We start from the raw sequence: 25,095 nt of genomic DNA on the forward strand, positions 1-25,095 counted from the left end.
GCGCTTAAGGGCAAATGCCCATACCTGGTGCCTCTTACCTTCCAGTTTGTGCCTGTATGTTACCCAACCACTTAGATTGTAAGCTCTACGGGGCAGGGACCTCCTTCCTACTGTGTCTCATACCCCATGGCACTTATATATATATATTTATTGTATTTATTTATTATATCACTTGTCCTCCCTGTGTGTAATTGTGTATATTGTAAGATTGTACAGCGCTGCGTACCCTTGTGGCCCTTTATAAATAAAGTTATACTTACATATATTCAAGTTCAGCCCTGGTAACTTGCACATCCTACCTAGCCACACAGGGCTTTCTTTCCTACTATCTCATTTCATATTGGCCAATGCACAGGCACTTTCTGCTTATTTAATTTTTTAAAACATTGCATCCTATTTAACCAAAGACAATACAGGTATGGGATCTGTTATCCAGAAACCAATCATCCAGAAAGTTCCGACTTACGGAAAGGCCATCTCCCATAGACTCCATTATAAGCGAATAATTCTAATTTTTAAAAATGATTCCCTTTTCTCTGTAATAATAAAACTGTACCTGTACTTGATCCCAACTAAGATATAATTACCCCTTATTGGGGCAGAACAGCCCTATTGGGTTTATTTCATGGTTAAATGATTCCCTTTTCTCTGTAATAATAAAACAGTACCTGTACTTGATCCCAACTAAGATATAATTACCCCTTATTGGGGCAGAACAGCCCTATTGGGTTTATTTAATGGTTAAATGATTCCCTTTTCTCTGTAATAATAAAACAGTACCTGTACTTGATCCCAACTAAGATATAATTACCCCTTATTGGGGCAGAACAGCCCTATTGGGTTTATTTAATGGTTAAATGATCCTCTTTTCTCTGTAATAATAAAACAGTACCTGTACTTGATCCCAACTAAGATATAATTACCCCTTATTGGGGCAGAACAGCCCTATTGGGTTTATTTAATGGTTAAATGATCCTCTTTTCTCTGTAATAATAAAACAGTACCTGTACTTGATCCCAACTAAGATATAATTACCCCTTATTGGGGCAGAACAGCCCTATTGGGTTTATTTCATGGTTAAATGATTCCCTTTTCTCTGTAATAATAAAACAGTACCTGTACTTGATCCCAACTAAGATATAATTACCCCTTATTGGGGCAGAACAGCCCTATTGGGTTTATTTAATGGTTAAATGATTCCCTTTTCTCTGTAATAATAAAACAGTACCTGTACTTGATCCCAACTAAGATACAATTAATACTTAATGGGGTCAAAACAATCCTATTGGATTTATTTAATGTTTAAATGATTTTTTAGTTATGGAGATCCAAATTCTGGAAAGATCCCTTATCTGGAAAACCCCATTAAAGTTAGTGCGCCTTTAATAACAATATAGTTCATTGTCAGTTCATGTAGACGTGTGTATTGTTTAGACAGTGTTTGTTCCCAGCTGGGGATAGTCAATAGCAGGTACGGCAGAGCCAGGAGATATTGCAGGAAAGCCCCATGATGGATTGTCCCATCCCTGCAGGACCCATGGGTGAGGCGTATAGGGAGCTGCCGGGGCTGGAGTTCTCCTAGCTGTCTGGCTCGGTACGGCGCTGAGCAAACAGATTTATTTAGTGTCACTGACTCTGCGCAGAGTAGCTTATTTAACAGTATGTGGACTTTAATATGCGTTGCTTTTGGCCGCCATTCAAATAGAGCTTCAGATTTTCGCTCCTCTCCTCTTGGGGGTGGAAAAGACTTTAAAAAATAAAGAAAAAAACAGCCTCTGTCATCGTTTCCATCCGACGGAGAGACGGACACAGCCACATGTGATGATGGTTTAAGAGGTAGCCGGACGCGTCCCCCCAAAAGCCAAAAATTTGTCAGGACTAATAAATCAAGCTCTTGGCAGGGAAGATTCCCCCCGTCTTATATTTTTGAATCGGAGCCATTTTTTTTCCCCCCTCTGAGCCATTCGATCACAAGAACATAAAGGCACGTTGGGTGGGCAAGTCTGCTCCTTTGCAGCAAGAAATTGTTTGGACTTAAGCGGTTCCAAGCAAAGCTCCTCCAATGTGTTTAGCACATTATTTTAATACATTAATACTTGGAATGGAGACGCTGCATGGAGCCGGAGATATAGGCCGATTGGCTGAAAAGCTAAATCTACATTATAGATATAAAATCAACATTTTTCGTTTTTCTCTGACACATGGGTTTAGATTAGATAGTAATATCATGTTAAAGGGAAACTATACCCCCAGAATGAATACGTCACAATTGATAGTTTATATTATGTAATATAGTAACATAGTAAGTTAGGTTGAAAAAAGACGTACGTCCATCACGTTCAACCCTAATGCCTATATACTTATTATATTATACTTCTTAATAGGTTACTTATGTTAAGTGGCCTATTAAAGAATCTCAACAAAGTGGAATATATATCAGTAAATATTGCCCTTTTACATCCTTTCCCTTGAGCCGCCATTTAGTGATGGGCTGTGTGCTCCCTCAGAGATCAGCTGACAGGAAGTGATGCAGCTCTAACTGTAACAGGAAGTAGTGTGGGAGTAAAAGGCAGAACTCTGCCCATTCATTGGCTGATGGGGCCTAGCATGTATGTGTGCCTTGGCTTGTTTGTGTGCACTGTGACTCCTATGATCCCAGGGGGCGGCACTTAGTGCTTAAAATGGCAGTTTCCTATTTAGGATTACCCAATGGCACATACTACTAAAAAAGTATATTTATATGAAAATGGTTTATTTAGATGAAGCAGGGTTTTACATAGGAGCTGTTTATGCAATATATTTTATAGAGACCTACATTGTTTGGGGGTATAGTTTGCCTTTAATATCAGAATATCTGAGAAAGTTAAAGTTACTTTTTTTTAGCTTCCACATTATATGGCCATATAAGTAAGTAAGAAACCAATACAGGACTAGACCCTTGTTGTACTTTGGAGAAGGAGAATTTGAGGCTTTACATACAGTAATCAGAGGTTTTTAATGAAGTGGGTAACAATTTAGTTGCTTTAACTTTGGCAGGATGGGTGTCATACAATCGGTTTTCAAGATGTTAAGGTGGCCATACACGGATAAGATCTGGTTGGTGATGTCACCAAGCGAGCGTATCTTCTCCTGATATTCCCACCTACGGTTGGGTGATATCGGGGGAAATTAGGGGACTGCATCAATGAGCCGATCCTAATTTTTAACCTGTCCGATCGATATCTGCCCGATTTCAGGCCAGATATCGGTTGGGCAGGCCCATCGTTTCTGCCCCTACATGGGCCGATTAGCTGCCGAATCGGTTTAAGGGACCAATATAAGCAGCTAGAATTGGCCCGTGTATGGGGACCTTTACATGTCAAGCAGAGCTATTTATCAAGGTAACTTCAAAGAGCCTCTCCCCTAAAGTGTACCCAGTGCTGGTGAAGCAAATCATATTAACCCTCAGTGCTAGTCAGACTGCTATACTAACTTGCCCAAACTATTTTCTCTCCTAAAGAGCCTACTTGCAGGATGTAGCCTATGATTAGCTAGTACTTGTTATCAGGGTCCATCTTTTCTGATTTTCCTTTGGATCTCCAAGGCTCTGTCTTTACTGGGTCCTTTCCTACCTCATGTTCCCTCGCACCATCCATCCCCATTAGTGATGAGCGAATCTTGTAGATTGTAAGCTCTTTTGGGCAGGGCCCTCTTCACCTCTTGTATCGGTTACTGATTGCTTTATATGTTACTCTGTATGCCCAATGTATGGAACCCACTTATTGTACAGTGCTGCGGGATATGTTGGCGCTTTATAAATAAATGTTAATAATAATAATAATGTAGAGTGTAAGCTCTTTTGGGCAGGGCTCTCTTCCCCTCTTGTATCGGTTATTGGTTGCTTTATATGTTAATCTGTATGTCCAATGTATGAAACCCACTTATTGTACAGCGCTGCGGGATATGTTGGCGCTTTATAAATAAATGTTAATAATAATGAATCTGTAGGTGGTTTTTCACGATGAGGGCAGTGAGGGGGTTGGGGAATGCCCTGCCGGGGGATGTTGGGTAGGGGGTTCCTCACGGTGAGGGCAGTGAGGTTGGGGAATGCCCTGCCGGGGGATGTTGGGTAGGGGGTTCCTCACGGTGAGGGCAGTGAGGGGGTTGGGGAATGCCCTGCCGGGGGATGTTGGGTAGGGGGTTCCTCACGGTGAAGGCAGTGAGGGGGTTGGGGAATGCCCTGCCGGGGGATGTTGGGTAGGGGGTTCCTCACGGTGAGGGCAGTGAGGTTGGGGAATGCCCTGCCGGGGGATGTTGGGTAGGGGGTTCCTCACGGTGAGGGCAGTGAGGTTGGGGAATGCCCTGCCGGGGGATGTTGGGTAGGGGGTTCCTCACGGTGGGGGCAGTGAGGGGGTTGGGGAATGCCCTGCCGGGGGATGTTGGGTAGGGGGTTCCTCACGGTGAGGGCAGTGAGGTTGGGGAATGCCCTGCCAGCTGATGTTGGGTAGGGGGTTCCTCACGGTGAGGGCAGTGAGGTTGGGGAATGCCCTGCCGGGGGATGTTGGGTAGGGGGTTCCTCACGGTGAGGGCAGTGAGGGGGTTGGGGAATGCCCTGCCGGGGGATGTTGGGTAGGGGGTTCCTCACGGTGAAGGCAGTGAGGGGGTTGGGGAATGCCCTGCCGGGGGATGTTGGGTAGGGGGTTCCTCACGGTGAGGGCAGTGAGGTTGGGGAATGCCCTTCCTAGTGATGGGGTAATGGCAGATTCTGTTAATGCCTATAAGAGGGGCCTGGATGAGTTCTTGAACAATCAGAATATCCAAGGCTATTGTGATACTAATATCTACAGTTAGTACTAGTGGTTGTATTTATAGTTTATGTATGTGAGTGTATAGATTGGTAGGTGTGCTGGGTTTACTTGGATGGGTTGAACTTGATGGACACTGGTCTTTTTTCAACCTTATGTAACTATGTAACTATGTCCCATTTCAGTCTGCCTAAAAATTTGCGAAACTACAACAAAACAGCGAAAAATTTGCGAAACGTTTGTCGTGCAATTTTTTTGTTGCCCGTGCCCATTTTGACACAACTGCACCCTTTTTTGATGTGTCCCCACCCTTTTTGACATGACCGCACCCATTTTGCAGCGACCACGATTTTTTTGAAGTTTTGCAAAACAATTCTGCAATGGCGAAATGTGGAAATTCACTGTGAATCTATGCCTGGCAAAAAAATTCGCTCATCACTAATCCCCATCCATTGGGGGTGTCAAAGAACTGATATGGCGACTCCACAAAGGGTACAGCGCCTGGCATTCTTGTACCAATGGCAATTCATAGTAGGTAGGAGCTGTGAGACACCGGGCACATAGGGGTGTACCATGTTTTTCCATTTTCGCCCAGTGCTCCCTATTAAAATGCCATTACAGGTCATTATTATATGAAAATGCACCAATGCATCCATGGTGGGTGATTTTGGACATTTTGATGGTGTTTTTGGTTTGAAAAAAAATGAGGTGGTATAAATGCCTGAACCACTGATCATGGAGAATAATTAAGATTCAGGAAGGCTCTTATCTACATTAATATATAACTATGAGTTCCTCAATGGAAAGCCTTTAGTTGGTAGCCTGTCCCCTTCATAAATGTCACCCTTGTCCCTTGATCAGGCTGCTTTCTCTGCTTCACCAAAAAAATATCAATTAATTCATATCAATTAATTTTAATTATTATCAATTAAACATTAAACATTTATTTTGAGTTTTAAATTAAATATTTTCTTTGCAGATGATATTTTCCCATTAAGTTGGAGGCGGATGACGCTAAGAGCTTGTAAAACTACGCAACCCTGTCATGTCCCTTGACTTCCAATCTTGGAATGTACCACATAGGATAATGCATCAACAATCCCATATTTCACTCCATGGAGCGTTTTCCAATGAAAACATTGGCTTTACTATTCAGAAGAAATATCAGCCATTTCACTACCACTTGCCAGCAGTCTGAGGCTTATTAGTGGTCGGCAGTATAAACAGAGCTGCCTAGCAGAATAAACACACTTAAACCTATCTTGTTCTATAGAACAATGTATGTTATACAAATCAGTTGGTACTAAGTGGCAGTGAAGTTCAAAGTAAATTGTAGCCAGTGTTACTCTCTGTTTAAGGCAGGACACCTACGCCAATTACGTGTGCTTGAGTGTGGTACAGGCTGGCAGTACCAAGGCAGACAGAAGGCTGAGGGTACAGGCTGGCAGTACAAAGGCAGACAGAAGGCTGAGGGTACAAGCTGGCAGTACCAAGGCAGACAGAAGGCTGAGGGTACAAGCTGGCAGTACCAAGGCAGACAGAAGGCTGAGAGTACAAGCTGGCAGTACCAAGGCAGACAGAAGGCTGAGGGTACAAGCTGGCAGTACCAAGGCAGACAGAAGGCTGAGGGTACAAGCTGGCAGTACCAAGGCAGACAGAAGGCTGAGGGTACAAGCTGGCAGTACAAAGGCAGACAGAAGGCTGAGGGTACAAGCTGGCAGTACAAAGGCAGACAGAAGGCTGAGGGTACAAGCTGGCAGTACCAAGGCAGACAGAAGGCTGAGGGTACAAGCCGGCAGTACCAAGGCAGACAGAAGGCTGAGGGTACAAGCTGGCAGTACCAAGGCAGACAGAAGGCTGAGGGTACAAGCTGGCAGTACAAAGGCAGACAGAAGGCTGAGGGTACAAGCTGGCAGTACCAAGGCAGACAGAAGGCTGAGGGTACAAGCTGGCAGTACCAAGGCAGACAGAAGGCTGAGGGTACAGGCTGGCAGTACCAAGGCAGACAGAAGGCTGAGGGTACAAGCTGGCAGTACAAAGGCAGACAGAAGGCTGAGGGTACAAGCTGGCAGTACCAAGGCAGACAGAAGGCTGAGGGTACAGACTGGCAGTACCAAGGCAGACAGAAGGCTGAGGGTACAAGCTGGCAGTACGAAGGCAGACAGAAGGCTGAGGGTACAAGCTGGCAGTACCAAGGAAGACAGAAGGCTGAGGTACAAGCTGGCAGTACCAAGGCAGACAGAAGGCTGAGGGTACAGGCTGGCAGTACCAAGGCAGACAGAAGGCTGAGGGTACAAGCTGGCAGTACCAAGGCAGACAGAAGGCTGAGGGTACAAGCTGGCAGTACCAAGGCAGACAGAAGGCTGAGGGTACAAGCCGGCAGTACCAAGGCAGACAGAAGGCTGAGGGTACAAGCTGGCAGTACCAAGGCAGACAGAAGGCTGAGGGTACAAGCTGGCAGTACCAAGGCAGACAGAAGGCTGAGGGTACAAGCTGGCAGTACCAAGGCAGACAGAAGGCTGAGGGTACAGGCTGGCAGTACCAAGGCAGACAGAAGGCTGAGGGTACAGGCTGGCAGTACCAAGGCAGACAGAAGGCTGAGGGTACAGGCTGGCAGTACCAAGGCAGACAGAAGGCTGAGGGTACAAGCTGGCAGTACCAAGGCAGACAGAAGGCTGAGGGTACAAGCTGGCAGTACCAAGGCAGACAGAAGGCTGAGGGTACAAGCTGGCAGTACCAAGGCAGACAGAAGGCTGAGGGTACAAGCTGGCAGTACCAAGGCAGACAGAAGGCTGAGGGTACAAGCTGGCAGTACCAAGGCAGACAGAAGGCTGAGGGTACAGGCTGGCAGTACCAAGGCAGACAGAAGGCTGAGGGTACAGGCTGGCAGTACCAAGGCAGACAGAAGGCTGAGGGTACAAGCTGGCAGTACCAAGGCAGACAGAAGGCTGAGGGTACAGGCTGGCAGTACCAAGGCAGACAGAAGGCTGAGGTACAGGCTGGCAGTACCAAGGCAGACAGAAGGCTGAGGGTACAGGCTGGCAGTACCAAGGCAGACAGAAGGCTGAGGGTACAAGCTGGCAGTACCAAGGCAGACAGAAGGCTGAGGGTACAAGCTGGCAGTACCAAGGCAGACAGAAGGCTGAGGGTACAGGCTGGCAGTACCAAGGCAGACAGAAGGCTGAGGGTACAGGCTGGCAGTACCAAGGCAGACAGAAGGCTGAGGGTACAGGCTGGCAGTACCAAGGCAGACAGAAGGCTGAGGGTACAAGCTGGCAGTACCAAGGCAGACAGAAGGCTGAGGGTACAAGCTGGCAGTACCAAGGCAGACAGAAGGCTGAGGGTACAAGCTGGCAGTACCAAGGCAGACAGAAGGCTGAGGGTACAAGCTGGCAGTACCAAGGCAGACAGAAGGCTGAGGGTACAGGCTGGCAGTACCAAGGCAGACAGAAGGCTGAGGGTACAGGCTGGCAGTACCAAGGCAGACAGAAGGCTGAGGGTACAGGCTGGCAGTACCAAGGCATGATATACTACTACTGCTATGGGGGTGACTGTTTAGATGTAAGTCCCTTTCTCATGATGATACAGGTATCTAATGATTAAATAAAGAGTGGATTTCTGCTGAGCTTTTAAGGGTTTCAGATCAAACAGATTTAAAGCAAATATTTGGCAATGTTCAATAAAAAACACATTTCAATTAACTTGCGGCATTAAAACCCCCAATAAAAAACCTTTATTGCAATAATTTCCCCCCTTGAGCCTGACATCATGATGGTGCCGCTTCTGTAGAACGTTGGAAACTCTGATACCTGATACTCCGCAAGGCTCTCTTTTCCACAATGCCAATATACTACATCACAGAACAAACACGGCCTGGTATAATATGATGTATGCTCCCAAGCAATCTGCATTACAGTATTCCTTATAAATACCAAGCCTTATTAAGCTGAAATGAACCTTTATGGTTGTTTTCATTCTAATTTCTTCTACACTTTCTCGGCTGCTTTATATTTTGCTATTTCTAGCAACACAGTTTTCTTGCTCCTGCTTTCTAGTCCCTGTAAGGGTATAAAGGCATTCCATAGACCGGTGGTTCTCCAGCTGTGGGTCTGGCCGCTAGGGAGCCCAGGGCCTTGGATGGGGGTTTCCAACCTGAAAGCCAGAAGGTCAAAAAGGGTAAGATTTGGGGGTAAAGACTTAAGCTGGCCATACACGCACTGATAATATCGTACGAAACCTCATTTCACCAGTAATGGATTCGCGGCGAATTTCTGCATTTTCCGTCCAAAAAGGCGGGCATCAATAGAATAGTTTTGCGTCAAAATAAATAGTCGCAGGTGTCAAAAGAATAGTCGCGCGTCAAAAGAATAGTCACGCGCATCAAAGAATAGTCGTGGCGTCAAAATAAATAGTCGCGGCGTCAAAATAAATAGTCATGGCTTCAAAATAAATAGTCGCGCGTCAAAAGAATAGTCGCAGGGGACAATTTTTTTTTAAGGCAGTAGTACAGCCTGCGTACATCATTGTTTACATCAGTGTTGTCCAACTTGTTTCAAGAAGAGGGTCAATTATTTATATATATAGCATGTAGGGTGGCGGATTATAGAGCTTTGAGCCAAACGGGTCATAAAAATCCTTTGGTGGGCCACATCCGGCCCACGGGCCTCCAGTTGGGCAGCCCTGGCTTATATCATTTCTGATATCCAAATCAATGTTACGTGTAGCCTGTTGGGTAGTTAGTTTGTATCTGTCCAAGGTAGTGATGAGCGAATTTTTTTGGCAGGCATGAATCTGCAGCGAATTTCCGCATTTCGCGATTGGCGAATTGTTTCGGGGAAAATTTGCAGCGGAAAAATTTGTCGCCCAGATTTTTTTTGTTGTGCATCAAAAAAGGGTGCGGTTGTGTCAAAAAAGGGTGCACTTGCGTAAAAAGGGGTGCGGTTGTGTCAAAAAAGGGCGCGGTCACATAAAAAAAGCACGGACAACAAAAAAATAGATGTGCTTCGTGAAGTTTTCGCCATTTCGCAAATTTTCTTGGCGTTTCACAAATTTTATGGCAAGGAGAAACGGGACAGATTCGCTCATCACTAGTCCAAGGTAACAACTGTAGGGCTAAGGCTTTAGGGTACATGTGATGATCCTACTGAAGGTACCGCAGCAATGGTTACACATTATCTAATACAGGATAAAAAAATGAAGATATTTTAGTGGTTTTGTTAACACAACAACGGCAGTTGTGATTATACCCTTCGTTATCTCTTGCGATTTTGCACACACACACCCTTTCCGTTCTTACCCTTGAGTCACAATAATTCTCTTTTTCACAAACAAACCATCCTTTTACCCGCGCGCCCAGACTGCTGCCAACTGCTGACTCGGCAGACCTGGTACCAATATAGTAAAAGATACTTTTGTACCACATTTCTTCTATTTTACTGATAGGTTTTTGGCATTTGGCAAATAAAATGTGTGCAGAGTTGAGTTAGAGTTCACGCTTTGCCAAAAATATCAACTGGCCATGTTTTATTTAGCACATCTGGCTCCCAGGAATAAGGACCAAAAATCATTCCCATATGACGGCAGAACCAATGTCTGCTAGTAAATGACCTGGTGGTCTTCATTTTTATCTTTCCATAAAATAAAATGTATCCACTGTAATTCTTCTATAGTGCAGCCGGGTCCTTATTAACCAGTCACTAGTCATTGTCTTAAATATGGATTTCTACAGCACTGGTAATTGCTTTTGTCCTAATGCAGAATCCTAGTGGATATTATGCCTGAAGATGCTATGCTTTAGTATCAGAACCATGGGATAAACAAATAACATTTGGAAATATTAATTGTTGGGTGCATTAGTGTACAGCTCAAGAAACTCAAAGGTGACGATCTGTGGTTGATGATGGTGTAATAGATCAACAACAACTTCTAGATCATATATATAGATAGATAGATAGATAGATAGATAGATAGATAGATAGCTGATAGATAGATAGATAGATAGATAGATAGATAGATAGATGCTAGATAGATAGATAGATATAGATAGATAGATAGATAGATAGATAGATAGATAGATAGATAGATAGATAGATGATTGATAGATAGATAGATAGATAGATAGATAGATATAGATAGATATGAGATAGATGATAGATAGATAGATAGATATAGATAGATAGATATAGATAGATAGATAGATAGATAGATGATAGATAGATAGATAGATAGATAGATGATAGATAGATAGATAGATAGATAGATAGATAGATAGATAGATGATAGATAGATAGATAGATAGATAGATATAGATAGATAGATAGATATAGATAGATAGATAGATAGATAGATAGATAGATAGATGATAGATAGATAGATAGATAGATGATAGATAGATAGATATAGATAGATGATAGATAGATAGATAGATAGATGATAGATATATAGATAGATAGATAGATGATAGATAGATAGATAGATAGATAGATGATAGATAGATAGATAGATAGATATAGATAGACAGATAGATGATAGATAGATAGATAGATAGATAGATGATAGATAGATATAGATAGATAGGTAGATGATAGATAGATAGATAGATAGATAGATGATAGATAGATAGATAGATATAGATAGATAGATAGATAGATAGATAGATGATAGATAGATAGATAGATAGATAGATAGATAGATAGATAGATGATAGATAGATAGATAGATAGATAGATAGATGATAGATAGATAGATAGATAGATAGATAGATGATAGATAGATAGATAGATAGATAGATATAGATAGACAGATAGATGATAGATAGATAGATAGATAGATAGATGATAGATAGATATAGATAGATAGATAGATGATAGATAGATAGATAGATATGATATAGATATATCTTGGTGGAATGGATAACCCTTTCTCTCTGGTTTCATGCAACAGTTGAGCCCACAGAAGCTCAAAAACCCCAAAAATCATGATTATGATGACTTTTGTTTTGATTAATTTGTGAAGGATGAGAAAGAATCGGCTTAAGGTCCCCATACACGGGCCGACTGTAGCTGCCAATATCAGTTCAGCAGCTTATCGGCCCATGTATGGGCAGCAACGACAGGCATGCCCGACTGATATCTGGCCTGAAATTGGCCAGATATTGATTGGGGAGGTAAAAAGAGTTAGTCGGATTGGGGACCGCATCAGCTCATTGAATTGACTGCGCCCATTGCCATCGTTATAATTCGATCATTTGGCCCCAGGGCCGATATTGCCCACCCGTAGGTGGCGACCTCGCCAATGGAGCGGATCTTAACGTGTATGGCTCATAACAAGGAATGTATTCATTTTGCATTGAGGTGAAGGGATCCCATCTCATGATCTACTCAAATGAAACACATTTCAAGTGTGGCTCTGGTTGGCACAGATTTGTTCCCTTCTAAAGACTTAAGGAGGCCATACATGTAGCAATTTCGATCTTTCATGTGACCATTGGTCGCACTAAAGATCGTTCCCACCCTCCACTGACATTCAGGGCTGAATTGTCAGATTTGGAGGTAGAAACAATAGGATTTCTAGCTCCTTCTGCCGATTCAGCCCTGACGGTAGATTTTGCTTGAGCGCCATCAAAATCTTTTAAAATGGCCGATTGACCGATATCCGCAGCCTTTTGCGATATCGCCTCGTCGAGCCATCATACAAGCACCGAATATTGTAATAAACGAGGTTTCATACGATATTATCAGTGCGTGTGCGGCCAGATTTAGTTTATAGAAGGACAGTGACTTATGAACAGGACCTGGAACATAAGAACCAGTGCCATATTAAGAACTGAACCTGTAAGGAAATTGTAGTTAATTTGGGTTGGAAAATGCACAAGTGGCCATCAAGCTCCTCCTTTCAACATCACAGACCCAGAACCAGAGCTGCTAAGTAGGTTAAGGGTTCTAAATCATGCAGGTTGGTGAAACTTGTTCCTTAGCACTTGTGCTTATAAAAACAGTAACATTATTTCAATTTTTTTCCACGTAGCGAGGGATGGTAGCCACGAGAATGGTTTGGTGTCTATGAACTTGATGATCAGAAACGGCACATTCACTGGACAGTCTAGAAACAACAATGCCATGGGTACATGGTGGCACCTCAAGGTTCTACACTGGAAATCTGAATTCTGGCAAATAGCAGAGGGGCTGCTGTAAGGTGCCATAGACAGTCACTATTTATTGGGCTGGGGGGGCTGTAAGATGCTGTAGGCAGTAACTACTTAGTAGGCTAGTGGGGGGCTGTTTGGGCCTCTGGGTACTGGGAATGCCAGGGGGGCTGCTGTAAGATGCTGTAGGCAGTAACTACTTAGTAGGCTAGTGGGGGGCTGTTTGGGCCTCTGGGTACTGGGAATGCCAGAGGGGCTGCTGTAAGATGCTGTAGGCAGTAACTACTTAGTAGGCTAGTGGGGGGCTGTTTGGGCCTCTGGGTACTGGGAATGCCAGAGGGGCTGCTGTAAGATGCTGTAGGCAGTAACTACTTAGTAGGCTAGTGGGGGGCTGTTTGGGACTCTGGGTACTGGGAATGCCAGAGGGGCTGCTGTAAGATGCTGTAGGCAGTAACTACTTAGTAGGCTAGTGGGGGGCTGTTTGGGCCTCTGTGTATTTGAAATGCCAGGGCCTATTTTGACTCCCAGTCCGGGCCTGTTTTTACACCCAGACTGGCTCAGCAACGTCTGTCATTTGAGTGGATTTGTGCTCCTTTCTGACTTTCTCTACTGGGACAAAAAGTGTGTTTTACTCTAATCTGATCGCCAACAGAGAATGTAGGGTTTTTTTTTCCACTGTCTAAGCCCCCTGACTAACGGAGGCTATTTCATATTAGCTGCACAGATAAGCAGGAGGGTTCTGTTCTGTTTATTTTCCTTAGAACCCTATGAATTATACAGCAGTGACAGAGATAAGGTTCATATACAAACACAGAACCACTGGGACGCGCTCTCGCTAGTTTTGAGGCTCTTGGAAATATTTTTCAGGCCCAACGTTAACAAACGCCGACCTCTAACTGAAATATTTTGGATGTGCTGTGGTTTTATATTTCTACTTATACAAGAAAGGATTTCTTTCAGGCAAGAATGTGCTGCTAATTTATCACTGTTTCTCCAACTGGTTCCTTAAGGCTCACGTCTGTATCCCTTGCCTTCCAGCTATCCCTGGGACTGTGTGGTATGTAATCCGGACTGGAATAAGGACATGATTCAGACTGTTCCAGACCCATCGGCTCATATCAAAGTGAGTGACCGTACTTTTCTACATTTCACCTATAATCTACTCCCTGTGATATTGGGATATTATCAACTGAGAATACTGTATAAGGAAGAAATAGGCAATAGCTACAGTTGGCCATACACGGCCGATTGTAGCTGCCGATATCGGTCCCTTAGACTGATTCGGCAGCTTATCGGCCCGTGTAGGCGCAGCAATAGCGGGCCTGCCCGACCGATATCTGGCCTGAAATTGAGCAGATATCGATCAGGCAGGTTAAAAAATGTAGTCGGATCGGGGACCGCATCGGCTCGTTGATGCAGTCCCCGAACCGACTGCGCCTATTACCGTTGTTATAATTCGATCGTTTGGCCCCAGGGTCAAACGACCGAATTAGCCTAAATTCGCCCGATATCGCCTGGGATATCGCCTAGGTATAATTCACTGGTCTGCTTTTCAATACAAATATTTCATTATAACAAATACTTAATAAGCTATGCACATTCCCTACTGGCAAGTGGAACTCCGCCCAATGAATTCAACCTTTAACTAATGAAAGCTAAGAAAAATGTCCAATATACATTCATAGTTTGTAAGTAATAGAGGGAGGGCCAAAGAAGGATGCACAGTATTGTGAGAATTGGAGTTTTGGCTGAAGGATAGCCAACTACTGCTACCTTGTTTCAATGGTACAGATACGGGATCCCTTATCCAGAAACCCAGAAAGTTCAGAATTACGGAAAGACCATCTCCCTTAGACTCCACTATAAGCAAATAATTCTAATTATTAAAAATGATTCCCTTTTCTCTGTAATAATAAAACAGTACCTGTACTTGATCCCAACTAAGATATAATTGCCCCTTATTGGGGGCAGAACAGCCCTATTGGGTTTATTTAATGGTTAAATGATTCCCTTTTCTCTGTAATAATAAAACAGTACCTGTACTTGATCCCAACTAAGATATAATTACCCCTTATTGGGGGCAGAACAGCCCTATTGGGTTTATTTAATGGTTAAATGATTCCCTTTTCTCTGTAATAATAAAACAGTACCTGTACTTGATCCCAACTAAGATATAATTACCCCTTATTGGGGGCAGAACAGTCCTATTGGGTTTATTTAATGGTTAAATGATTCCCTTTTCTCTGTAATAATAAAACAGTACCTGTACTAGATCCCAACTAAGATATAATTACCCCTTATTGGGGGCAGAACAGCCCTATTGGGTTTATTCAATATTGAAATGATTTTTGGTAGACTTAAGGTCCCGAGCATTCTGGATAACAGGTCCCATACCCGTATATGTATTCAGGACAGGTAGCCCCCATAGTAAAGATCAGATGCTGCTTTTAAAAGTAAATACAATTAACTTTAAATCTTTAAATTAATATATTGGTAAAATAAATGTTTTTGTTTTGTTTGGATTTGGAGTATCCATTTAATATGTTTGAATGGGGAAAGTATGTTTCTAGGCAACATACAGGTTTTGGGGCAGCTGTAAAGAGTAAAGGCTCCTTTGGTCAGTAGTATCAAATTTGATCTAGTCCTTTCCATGCTGGGGCGTACCATGTGCATAGAAACTTGTGTAACCTGGAACCGTAGACTTTACACTGATATTACTACTCTAATCTATGGCAAGGATACCCAAGGGAAGATGTTGTATTGCCTTGTACATTTGATTGCCTTGTATATTAGCAGGCAGGTTATATATAGGCATTAAGGTTGAACTTGATGGAACTGTGCCTTTATTCAACCCAACTTACTATGTTACTATGTCTATTCTATATCTGCCCTAGTGCCTTGTATTGTATACTGTGGGACTGTATCTGTCAACTGCTTTGACCTAGATTTATATAACAATATGTCTGCTCCAAAAGAATAAGCGCTTCTTGTGTTATTGAAAATCCCAAGATGGCGGAAGGGGTGCCAATGATATTATAACCATTTTATAATTATAAAATATAAAACAAATATATGTACATTTGCTCTGAATGACTATGCAAACAGAGATATTTAAGGAAAGTATGATTGCAATTGTATTCTTCTATGGGGTGAAGTTCTTGTACTGGGGGAAGTCAATATCGTTTCACTTGTAGCATAATTTAATCATCATGTGACTTGAAAAATATTTGCAGAAAGCATTTTAGAAGAATCTAAGGGTTCAGTGTAATTGGCGTAACGTTTGCCCCCTCCAGGTGTAGCAACCATAGCAACCAATGAGATGCTTGCTTTCAAACAGCATTCCATTAATTGCTAGCTGCTGATTGGTTTCTGGTGTTTCACTCTGCTACATATATATATTAAATACATATATATATATATATATAAACAGAAACCTAGCATAGTCCTTAATACGATCAGTATAAAATGAACCGGTTTTGGCTGAATTTAAAAACAGACAAAAACAATAATAAAAAAAAAAAATGATTTCAATCAGCCCGCTGAGTCTCGTTTAGACATTATCCGACAACATGTTGTTTCCATCATGGCTCCCGAGGCCGTGCCTACATTTACCAGCCAACAAAACCTACAAACACAACTACAATTTGTGGTTTCCTCGTTTCACCCAACTGAGCCAAAATATAGCTTTTACCAGAACGCGAGCCCAGTTATAATGCATTAATATATACTGCGGCCATATATATATATTTTACAACACATTTATAAAGGTTGATTAATCTGTCATTCAGATCTCACTGGCAAGGCTGTCGGGTTTGACAAAGGCATCAATTTGTCAACTGCCAGGAAATATTAGGGCCGGGGAAGTTTTGATAAAGCAGGAAAATTGCAGGGAATTGTTCAACAATCTGTAGTTCGTTGGTCTGGGTTGAGTTGTAGGTTAATAGTAAAGGCTGAGGATATGTGTTGTAGGTAGACCCATACTGTCGCTAACACCAGTATAATACAGGTATGGGATCCCTTATCTGGAAACTCGTTGTCCAGAATGTTCTGAATTACGGAAAGTATTATGGAAGTGCAACGTTTCGGGGCAAAACAACCCCTTTGTCAAGCATAATAAAGTATCTAAAGGGCTAGTCCCGTTTGTAGCTCTTGAGTGCCATTGCCTTTTTCTATTTGGATTCTTTGGGAGGGTGCCGATCCCCCCGCAGTGAGCACCGAGCGCGAATTTTTGAGGAGAGTTAAGGGTGTGCGTATAAGGTCCTTTGTTCGTTTACCTGAATTATGGAAAGGCCATCTCCCAAGGACTCCATAATAAGCAAATAATTCTAATTGTTAAAAACGATTTCCCTTTTCCCAGAATACACAGTTGAACTGAAGAATTGGATTTGAGTGGTGGACGGTTTTCAAGATCGCTCACTTGCTTTAGACTCCCCACTACTAGATACTGTACTGTCCACCATGACCTCGCTGAATTAAACCCTCGATAGACGAACCTTGAAATTTGTTCTAAATCTTTCTCCCCAAAGGCCCACGGAACATTCTTATCTCTAGGCTAAAGGCTTCTGTTGCCCCACAAAAGCCAGATTTCTTACTTGATAACAGATGAAATCAGAAAGCGACCGAGCCAACAGTGTTGAAAGAGTTGGATCTGGTCTGTTTGTGGCCACCGCTAAAAATTCCTTTTTTTAAGAAAAATAAGCAATAAAATAAAACAGAAAGCAGTGGCTGGGACACAGACAGGGAGAATAGGAATACGGCTCTGGGTTAGATTTAGAAAATACTGCAGAACCTGACCCAAAAGTCCCGTCTCTAGCGGCGCTGGTTGCCACATGGGTGGATCTACAGACGTGTCATTGACTCTGTAATTTACTGCTTTATGTCTTCACCTCTTTATTATAGTTTGGCTTTTGTTGACAGGAGCAGAATATTAGTAAGAAGATCAAGGGCCGCTCTTTTTTTGTCTTTTTTGCCAGATTTATTATACATCAGTATTTTTCCCCGAGCGCCAGCAATGCATACTCTGTAAAAAAATACACATGCTGTCAATGGAGCAACCTCTTTTTTATTATAGAAAGGCTAATCCCCCTATAACTTGCATGGATTTACAATGTGCGGTGCCCAGACCCAGCACTGAGCTCTAACAACTCAAAGTCAAATGCATTCTGATGATTTCACGCACTGATTTTGTTTTGATAATGGATTTAGATGTTTCTGTGTTTAGTAAATGTGGTAAAAATAAGGTGGGGGCCCCGCAGCAGCCCCAGTGGGCCTTGGACACCCAGTTTGATGCTGGCTGGCATTCAATGATAGGTTAGATAGGTAGACTCATGTAGGGTCGGACTGGGGGGTGCATCGCCTACTGGGGCTGCCGCCCCAGGGGCCCCACACCCCCCAAGGTGCCTCCTCTGGCCATGTCCCCTGCCGCACACCCCTAAACCCCCCGCATGGGCCCGTTTGTGAAACGTGTCAGGGGAGGACATCGGAGGCCAGAGGAAGCAGCAATAGGGTTGGGTTGGGTCTGGGCCGCTGGGGCCCACTGGGTATTTTCCCGGAGGCCCAGTCTGACCCTGGACTCAGTTAAACATGAGTTAAATGCCACCTTTACAGCAGCCAAGCCAATACAAATTCCAGTAGGCCATGCATTCAGCCTTGAATTTATAGTTTGGGCACCCCTATGCCACCTTATGTCATGCCCCCCCCCCTGTGTACGCGCAGTAGTTTCTCTCCTTAAGTCCTCCTCACCGCTTCCCCACTGCCCCATGTTGCTCCCGCTCCTCATCATCCGGTCCCCGGTGCTCCGGGAACAAACAAATTTGGTTGGGCGGCATGCAGTCCCTAAAATCACGCCGCCCTTGGCCCAGGCCTTTGTGGCCTTCCCACAAATACGGGTATGTTGGCAATATTGCCCATTTCATGTGTTTAATTACTGGGTTTAATGACCACAGTTGACTGGGGATGAAGGACATGTTTGTCTTGTACCAGTAGAAGCCTTCAGACAAACATGGTAAAAGATAAGAGCGTTGGGCACAAGCAATTTTATTACTGTCTAATCTGGAAATTATTTGACTCCCATCTGTACGCAAATGTGATCCCTACAGACTCAAAGGAGGATTTTCAACTTCTCCAGACAATGCGATGCAGATGGTCAGAGCAATGTGCTCGTTCCTCTTCTTTATTAAAGAATCTAAAGGGCTGAGAATGTTAATGATCTGTTGCCAACATAGGGAAAGAACACAGCTTGTGAATCCCCCCCGAACTCCTGCTCTGACAAGGCACCAAGATGGGTAACCTTTACCCCCCCCCCAGCTATTACTGAATTATAGTTCTTAGCATACACAGGTATCCTCTGTTATTGGGGATAGAGTAGGGTTTGTGTTTTTTCTCTGTAATAATAAAACCGTACCTGTACTTGATCCCAACTAAGATATAATTACCCCTTATTGGGGGCAGAACAGCCCTATTGGGTTTATTTAATGGTTAAATGATTCCCTTTTCTCTGTAATAATAAAACAGTACCTGTACTTGATCCCAACTAAGATATAATTACCCCTTATTGGGGCAGAACAGCCCTATTGGGTTTATTTCATGGTTAAATGATTCCCTTTTCTCTGTAATAATAAAACAGTACCTGTTATTGATCCCAACTAAGATATAATTACCCCTTATTGGGGCAGAACAGCCCTATTGGGTTTATTTCATGGTTAAATGATTCCCTTTTCTCTGTAATAATAAAACAGTACCTGTACTTGATCCCAACTAAGATATAATTACCCCTTATTGGGGGCAGAACAGCCCTATTGGGTTTATTTCATGTTTCAATTATTTTTTAGTAGACAAAATATGAGATCTAAATTACGGAACGATCCCTTATCTGAAACCCCCCAGGTCTCTAGCATGCTGGATAACAGGTCCCATACCTGTACTCTTGTCAGTTTGATTACTCCTGGTTACAGAATACACATTCTTGTCAACTAATGTCTTTTGTTAATGAAGGTTCCAGAATCTAGAATTCCAGAATTTACTGCTTGGAAACTAGAATGTCATCAATGACATAAGTTCTGTTTCCCTGGAAAGGTTTCACTGGAATGCCCACCATGTTGCTTTGTCTGTGAAACAATGTTACATGGCTCAAACATGTCCCTATACTGGTGAAGCCCACCGAGGGTACTAACCTACTGGAGCTTTAGGCTGCTCTACTAAATAGCCCTATCTTTCACTCCTCATAGGATCTAGCCAACCTCTTCCTAGTACTTGTTTACTTACTGGGCTTCATCTGAGGTCTGATCTTACCCAGGGTTCTTTCCACTGAAGCTTTCCCTTCCTAACCTTTTGAGTACACCTATGTATTCCCCCTACCATTAGTAAACCAAAAACCTGACTTGCCTGTCTCAACGGGGACCTCCACCTCACTTACAGGGCATCCCTACACCTAGGTGGGAGTTACACCTATTTCCCACTTATGCTTACACAGATGGCTCTTCTCTATAAGGATTTTCCTTCCTTCCATCCTGCTTTATGGCTTAAGGTCCCTATACATGGGCTGATCCGCCCGCTTGACGATGTTGCCAAGCGAGCGGATCTTCTCCCAATATCCCCACCTACGGGTGAGCGATATCGGGAGAATCCAGGGTAATTTGATCGTTTGGCCATGGGGTCAAACAATCAAATTATAACGATGGGCATAGAAAAAGTCGGTCCGGGGACCACGTCAACGAGCCGATGCGGTCCCCAGTCCGACTAGATTTTCTAACCTGCCCGATTGAGATCTGGCTGATTTCAGGCCAGATATCGGTCGGGCAGGCCCGTCTGTAGTGCCCATACACAGGCCGATAAGCTGCCGAATCAGTCTAAGGGACCTATATCGGCAGCTAGAGTCGGCCCGTATATGGGCACCTTTAGGGGTATATTTATCATGCTGTGTAAAAAGTGGAGTAAAACATCACCGGTGATGTTGTATATAACAGCCAATCAGATGCTTTGATTTGATTTTCTAACTGTTAAAATCTAATTGCTGATTGGTTGCTCTGGGTAAGATCACCAGTAATGCTTTACTCCACTTTTTACACAGCATGATAAATATATCCCTTAGTTTCTAACTATCTAACTAACTATCTAGATTGTAAGCTCTATGGGGCAGGGACCTCAAAGAGTCTTTGACTCTTAACTTATTGCAACTGTATCTTGTATTTATTTGTATTTATTTATTTGTATTTATTGTTATACTTTGTATTTATCTATTATTATCTTAATAACCCCCTGTTTGTATTAATGTATCCTACTGTACAGCGCTGCGTACATAAGTAGCACTTTATAAATAAAGATATACATACATACATACTATATTTATGATACAGATCATTCAGAACACAAAGGTCGGAAGTGCTATCTGCAACCCATGTAGGATTTCCTAGGTTCCATCTTGCTACACATATAGTTACCCTGTAACATCCCATAGAGCCTAGCAAGGCACTTAGCACTCAGCCGGCAGTTGCTCTCCTATTTCAGGGAATTACCCAGCGCTCCTGCGGGTTGCGCTCGCATTACAGAACAGATAATATTTACATAACAGCACTTTTGAGCGTAAAGCCAGTAATTTACAGCAAATTTCTGCCTTCAGGGAAATTCAAGAAGCTCAGCAAAACCCCGCCACCTGCAAACTAAACCTCTTTCTGGGTATATCTTTCCCTGCTTATTTTATCATTTCAAGCCATTTTCCTTGGATGGAATTTCGGCTCTTTTTTGCTTAAAGATCATGAAACTCCCCCCCCCCCTAAAGGCGCAGATCGGAGAGAGAGAGGTCCCCATTCCAGGAATCCAACTGCCAAAGGGGCCACGTTACTTGTGTTTGTTTACAACATCACGATGCCAAAACGCAAAAAGAAAAAAAACAATTCTGGATTATGGCTCGAGTTTTCTTTCAACCCACAGGCAGCATCTCGTTACATAAAGCCCCAGTTTTTGGGAAGCCGGAGCTTGTGATTGATGATGAAATATTTCAGCATTTTTGCTCAAGAAAGTGAAATAAGAGCCTTCCTTTGATATGCTAAATCTAGCTTTGAAGGCTTTTAGTTTTATTTGCAACAGGCTTTACCATTGTTTTTTATTAGAAGAGCTTGCTTTTATAATGGTGGCAGCGAGCATGGCGAGTGTATCAAACAATATGGGGGATTTGCCACGCAGTGCGACATGATCATTAAAGCTCCGGCTGACTTTTTGTGGAGATTTACATTAAAAAAAAAATGCACTGCTCAATAATTATAATAATTTTTTTTTTTACTTTGGTTTTCGCAAATGAAAACCACATTCTGAATGGATATTTAGTAAATTATTTCCTATAATAAGAATAAAGGCTTTGGTCCACTGAATAATATGTTGGCTCCATAGGAATAAAGGCTAATAAGACATTGGTCCACTGAATAATATGTTGGCTCCATAGGAATAAAGACTAACAAGGCACTGGTCCACTGAATAAAATGTTGGACTAATAGGAATAAGGCTAATAAGACATTGGTCCACTGAATAATATGTTGGCTCCATAGGAATAAAGACTAACAAGGCACTGGTCCACTGAATAAAATGTTGGACTAATAGGAATAAGGCTAATAAGACATTGGTCCACTGAATAATATGTTGGCTCCATAGGAATAAAGACTAACAAGGCACTGGTCCACTGAATAAAATGTTGGACTAATAGGAATACGGCTATTAAGACATTGGTCCACTGAATAATATGTCGGCGCTATAGGGATAAAGGCTAAGAAGACATTGGTCTACTGAATAATATGTTGGTGCTATAGGAATAAAGGCTAGTAAGACATTGGTCCACTGAATAATATGTCGGCGCTATAGGAATAAAGGCTAAGAAGACATTGGTCTACTGAATAATATGTTGGTGCTATAGGAATAAAGGCTAGTAAGACATTGGTCCACTGAATAATATGTTGGCTCCATAGGAATACAGCTAATAAGGCATTGGTCCACTGAATAATATGCTGGCTCCACAGGAATATCACTAATACGACATTGGTCTACTAAATAATATGTTGGTGCTATAAGAATAAAGGCTAGTAAGACATTGGTCTACTGAATAATACGTTGGTGCTATAAGAATAAAGGCTAGTAAGACATTGGTCTACTGAATAATATGTTGGTGCTATAGGAATAAAGGCTATTAAGACATTGGTCTACTGAATAATATGTTGGTGCTATAGGAATTCGGCTAATAAGACATTTGTCCACTGAATAATATGCTGGCTCCACAGGAATATGACTAATACGACATTGGTCTACTAAATAATATGTTGGTGATATAGGAATAAAAGCTGATAAGACATTGGTCTACTGCATAGTATTTTGGTGATGTAGGAATAAAGGCTAATAATTATTAGTGCCCATAAAGATATTAGTCCTAGTGATCTGTTACCCCCCCTCGTCCAAATGCATATGTTGTTAAAATATATTTAATACATTTGATTGTTCCAAATTGATCTAGTTCTTTGATTATTCTGATAATCCTCCTGACTAGAGCTTTGTTGTTAGTTGGAGACAGACTCACAAATCAAAATTGGCAAAATATATATTAAATACTTCCAATTATTGTTCATTTTTTCTGCAAAATGAGAAATGATCCATTTGGTGCAATAAATCTCAGCACGGACTGTTTATGTTTGTGCGCACAGTTCTCCGCTCAGTTTGGGATTCTTCTAATTCATCTTCATTTAAAGCTGTGATTTTATGAAAACCATTTCTTGTAGGACTTCTGGACCTGTGCCTGATTATGTAGGGAACGCAAGCCCTAAAGCCTAATATTACTTTTTAATGTTCTCCGCTTCCAGGAATATCTGAAACCCCAGTTACTCGACTCCCAAAGTGGCACTGTGCAAACGCACAATATCCCTGTGTTGCCGGAGCGGCCGGGCACAGCCCAACAGGCACAGAAATTGTCATATTTGAAAGTGAGCATCTGTTAGATTTCAGGCCGAAAAATCTGGACAAAGTTAAAACAAATGGAGAAGAAACGATTCTGGATTTGTGCAAAAGCCAAACTATTTGCTTTGCGCTAAAAGAAAGTGTGAAATTAGTTCAATGCCAGCAATTTCCTGTGAACTTTGGTGCAGAAGTTCATGTCGGTATAACGTGTTTTAGCAGCTCCGCTCTGCTGCCTTATAGCCCGTCCTCTGTGCACAGGTCTGTCTAGGATCATTACATTGGGCAAATTAGGAGAGAAATCTACAATCTGCATTATATTGTATGGAATCTTACTTTTAAAGGTTCTAGGGCAAAAGGTATCTCCACCATCTTACTCCCAGACCTAAGGAATTAGTATGAAGTTGCTTTCCCTTTGCTGCTATAACCACCCTACTCTTCTGGGAAGGCTCCACTAGATTTGGAACTTTGTTGGTGGAATTTGTTTCCATTCCAGGGTCGGACTGGGCCACCGGGACACCGGGAAAAATCCCGGTGGGCCCCAGCTCTTGTGGGCCCCCGGGAGAATGGGAAAAATATTTACACCAGCACACCCTTACATCCTCCAGAGAATTACTACTTGGTGCACAGCCTAGAGAGTCGGCACTCTCCACACAGTCTGGTCAAAATATTTCAGCCAGCACAACAAGTAAAGTGCAAGCAGGGCTTAGCCCCGGCGGCCCAGACCCAACCCTCTCCCGAACGCTCCTCCCCTGACGTGTCAAATTTATGTGCTCAGGGGAGGAAGTCGGGTGGTGGCCCTGCGAGGGGGGTTAGGGGGGCCCCTATGGGGGGGGGGCGTGGTAGGGCCCCTGGGACAGGAGCTCCGGTGGGCCCTTCACACCCCAGGCCAACCCTGTTCCATTCAGCCACATAGGTGAGGTTGGGCACTGATGTTGGGGATCAGTAACCAGAGTTACAATTCATTTTACAGGTATTTAGTTGTACTGAGATCAAGGCTTTGTGGAGGGCAGGCAAGTTCTTCTACTGCCATCTCTCAAACCCATTCTGCATGGACCAGGCTTTGTGGCGAAATGGGAAAGAGCCTTTATCAAACCATGGAAAGAACTCTTATCAAACTGTGGCCACAAAGTTAGATACACAGTTGCCAAGAAGGCTGTAGCCTTAAGGTTTGTTTTCAATGAAACCAAGAACCCAAACCATGGAAAACATCCCCATACCATTATTCCTTCTCCACCAAAC

At 42.9% G+C, this 25,095-nt stretch overlaps 1 protein-coding gene across 2 annotated transcripts in view; it reads left to right on the forward strand.

Annotated features, from left to right (window-relative positions):
- Positions 1–25,095, forward strand: part of erg (v-ets avian erythroblastosis virus E26 oncogene homolog) — a 176,572-nt gene that overhangs the window by 37,479 nt on the left and 113,998 nt on the right. For both annotated transcript variants that reach the window (XM_012956554.2, XM_012956555.2), the window contains exon 2: positions 13,966–14,050. In XM_012956554.2, coding sequence (XP_012812008.1) covers positions 13,966–14,050 — 85 coding nt within the window. The remainder of the gene's footprint in view (positions 1–13,965; positions 14,051–25,095) is intronic.

The sequence above is a fragment of the Xenopus tropicalis genome, chromosome 2 (genome assembly GCF_000004195.4).
Source record: "Xenopus tropicalis strain Nigerian chromosome 2, UCB_Xtro_10.0, whole genome shotgun sequence".
NCBI classification, from domain to species: Eukaryota; Metazoa; Chordata; class Amphibia; order Anura; family Pipidae; genus Xenopus; species Xenopus tropicalis.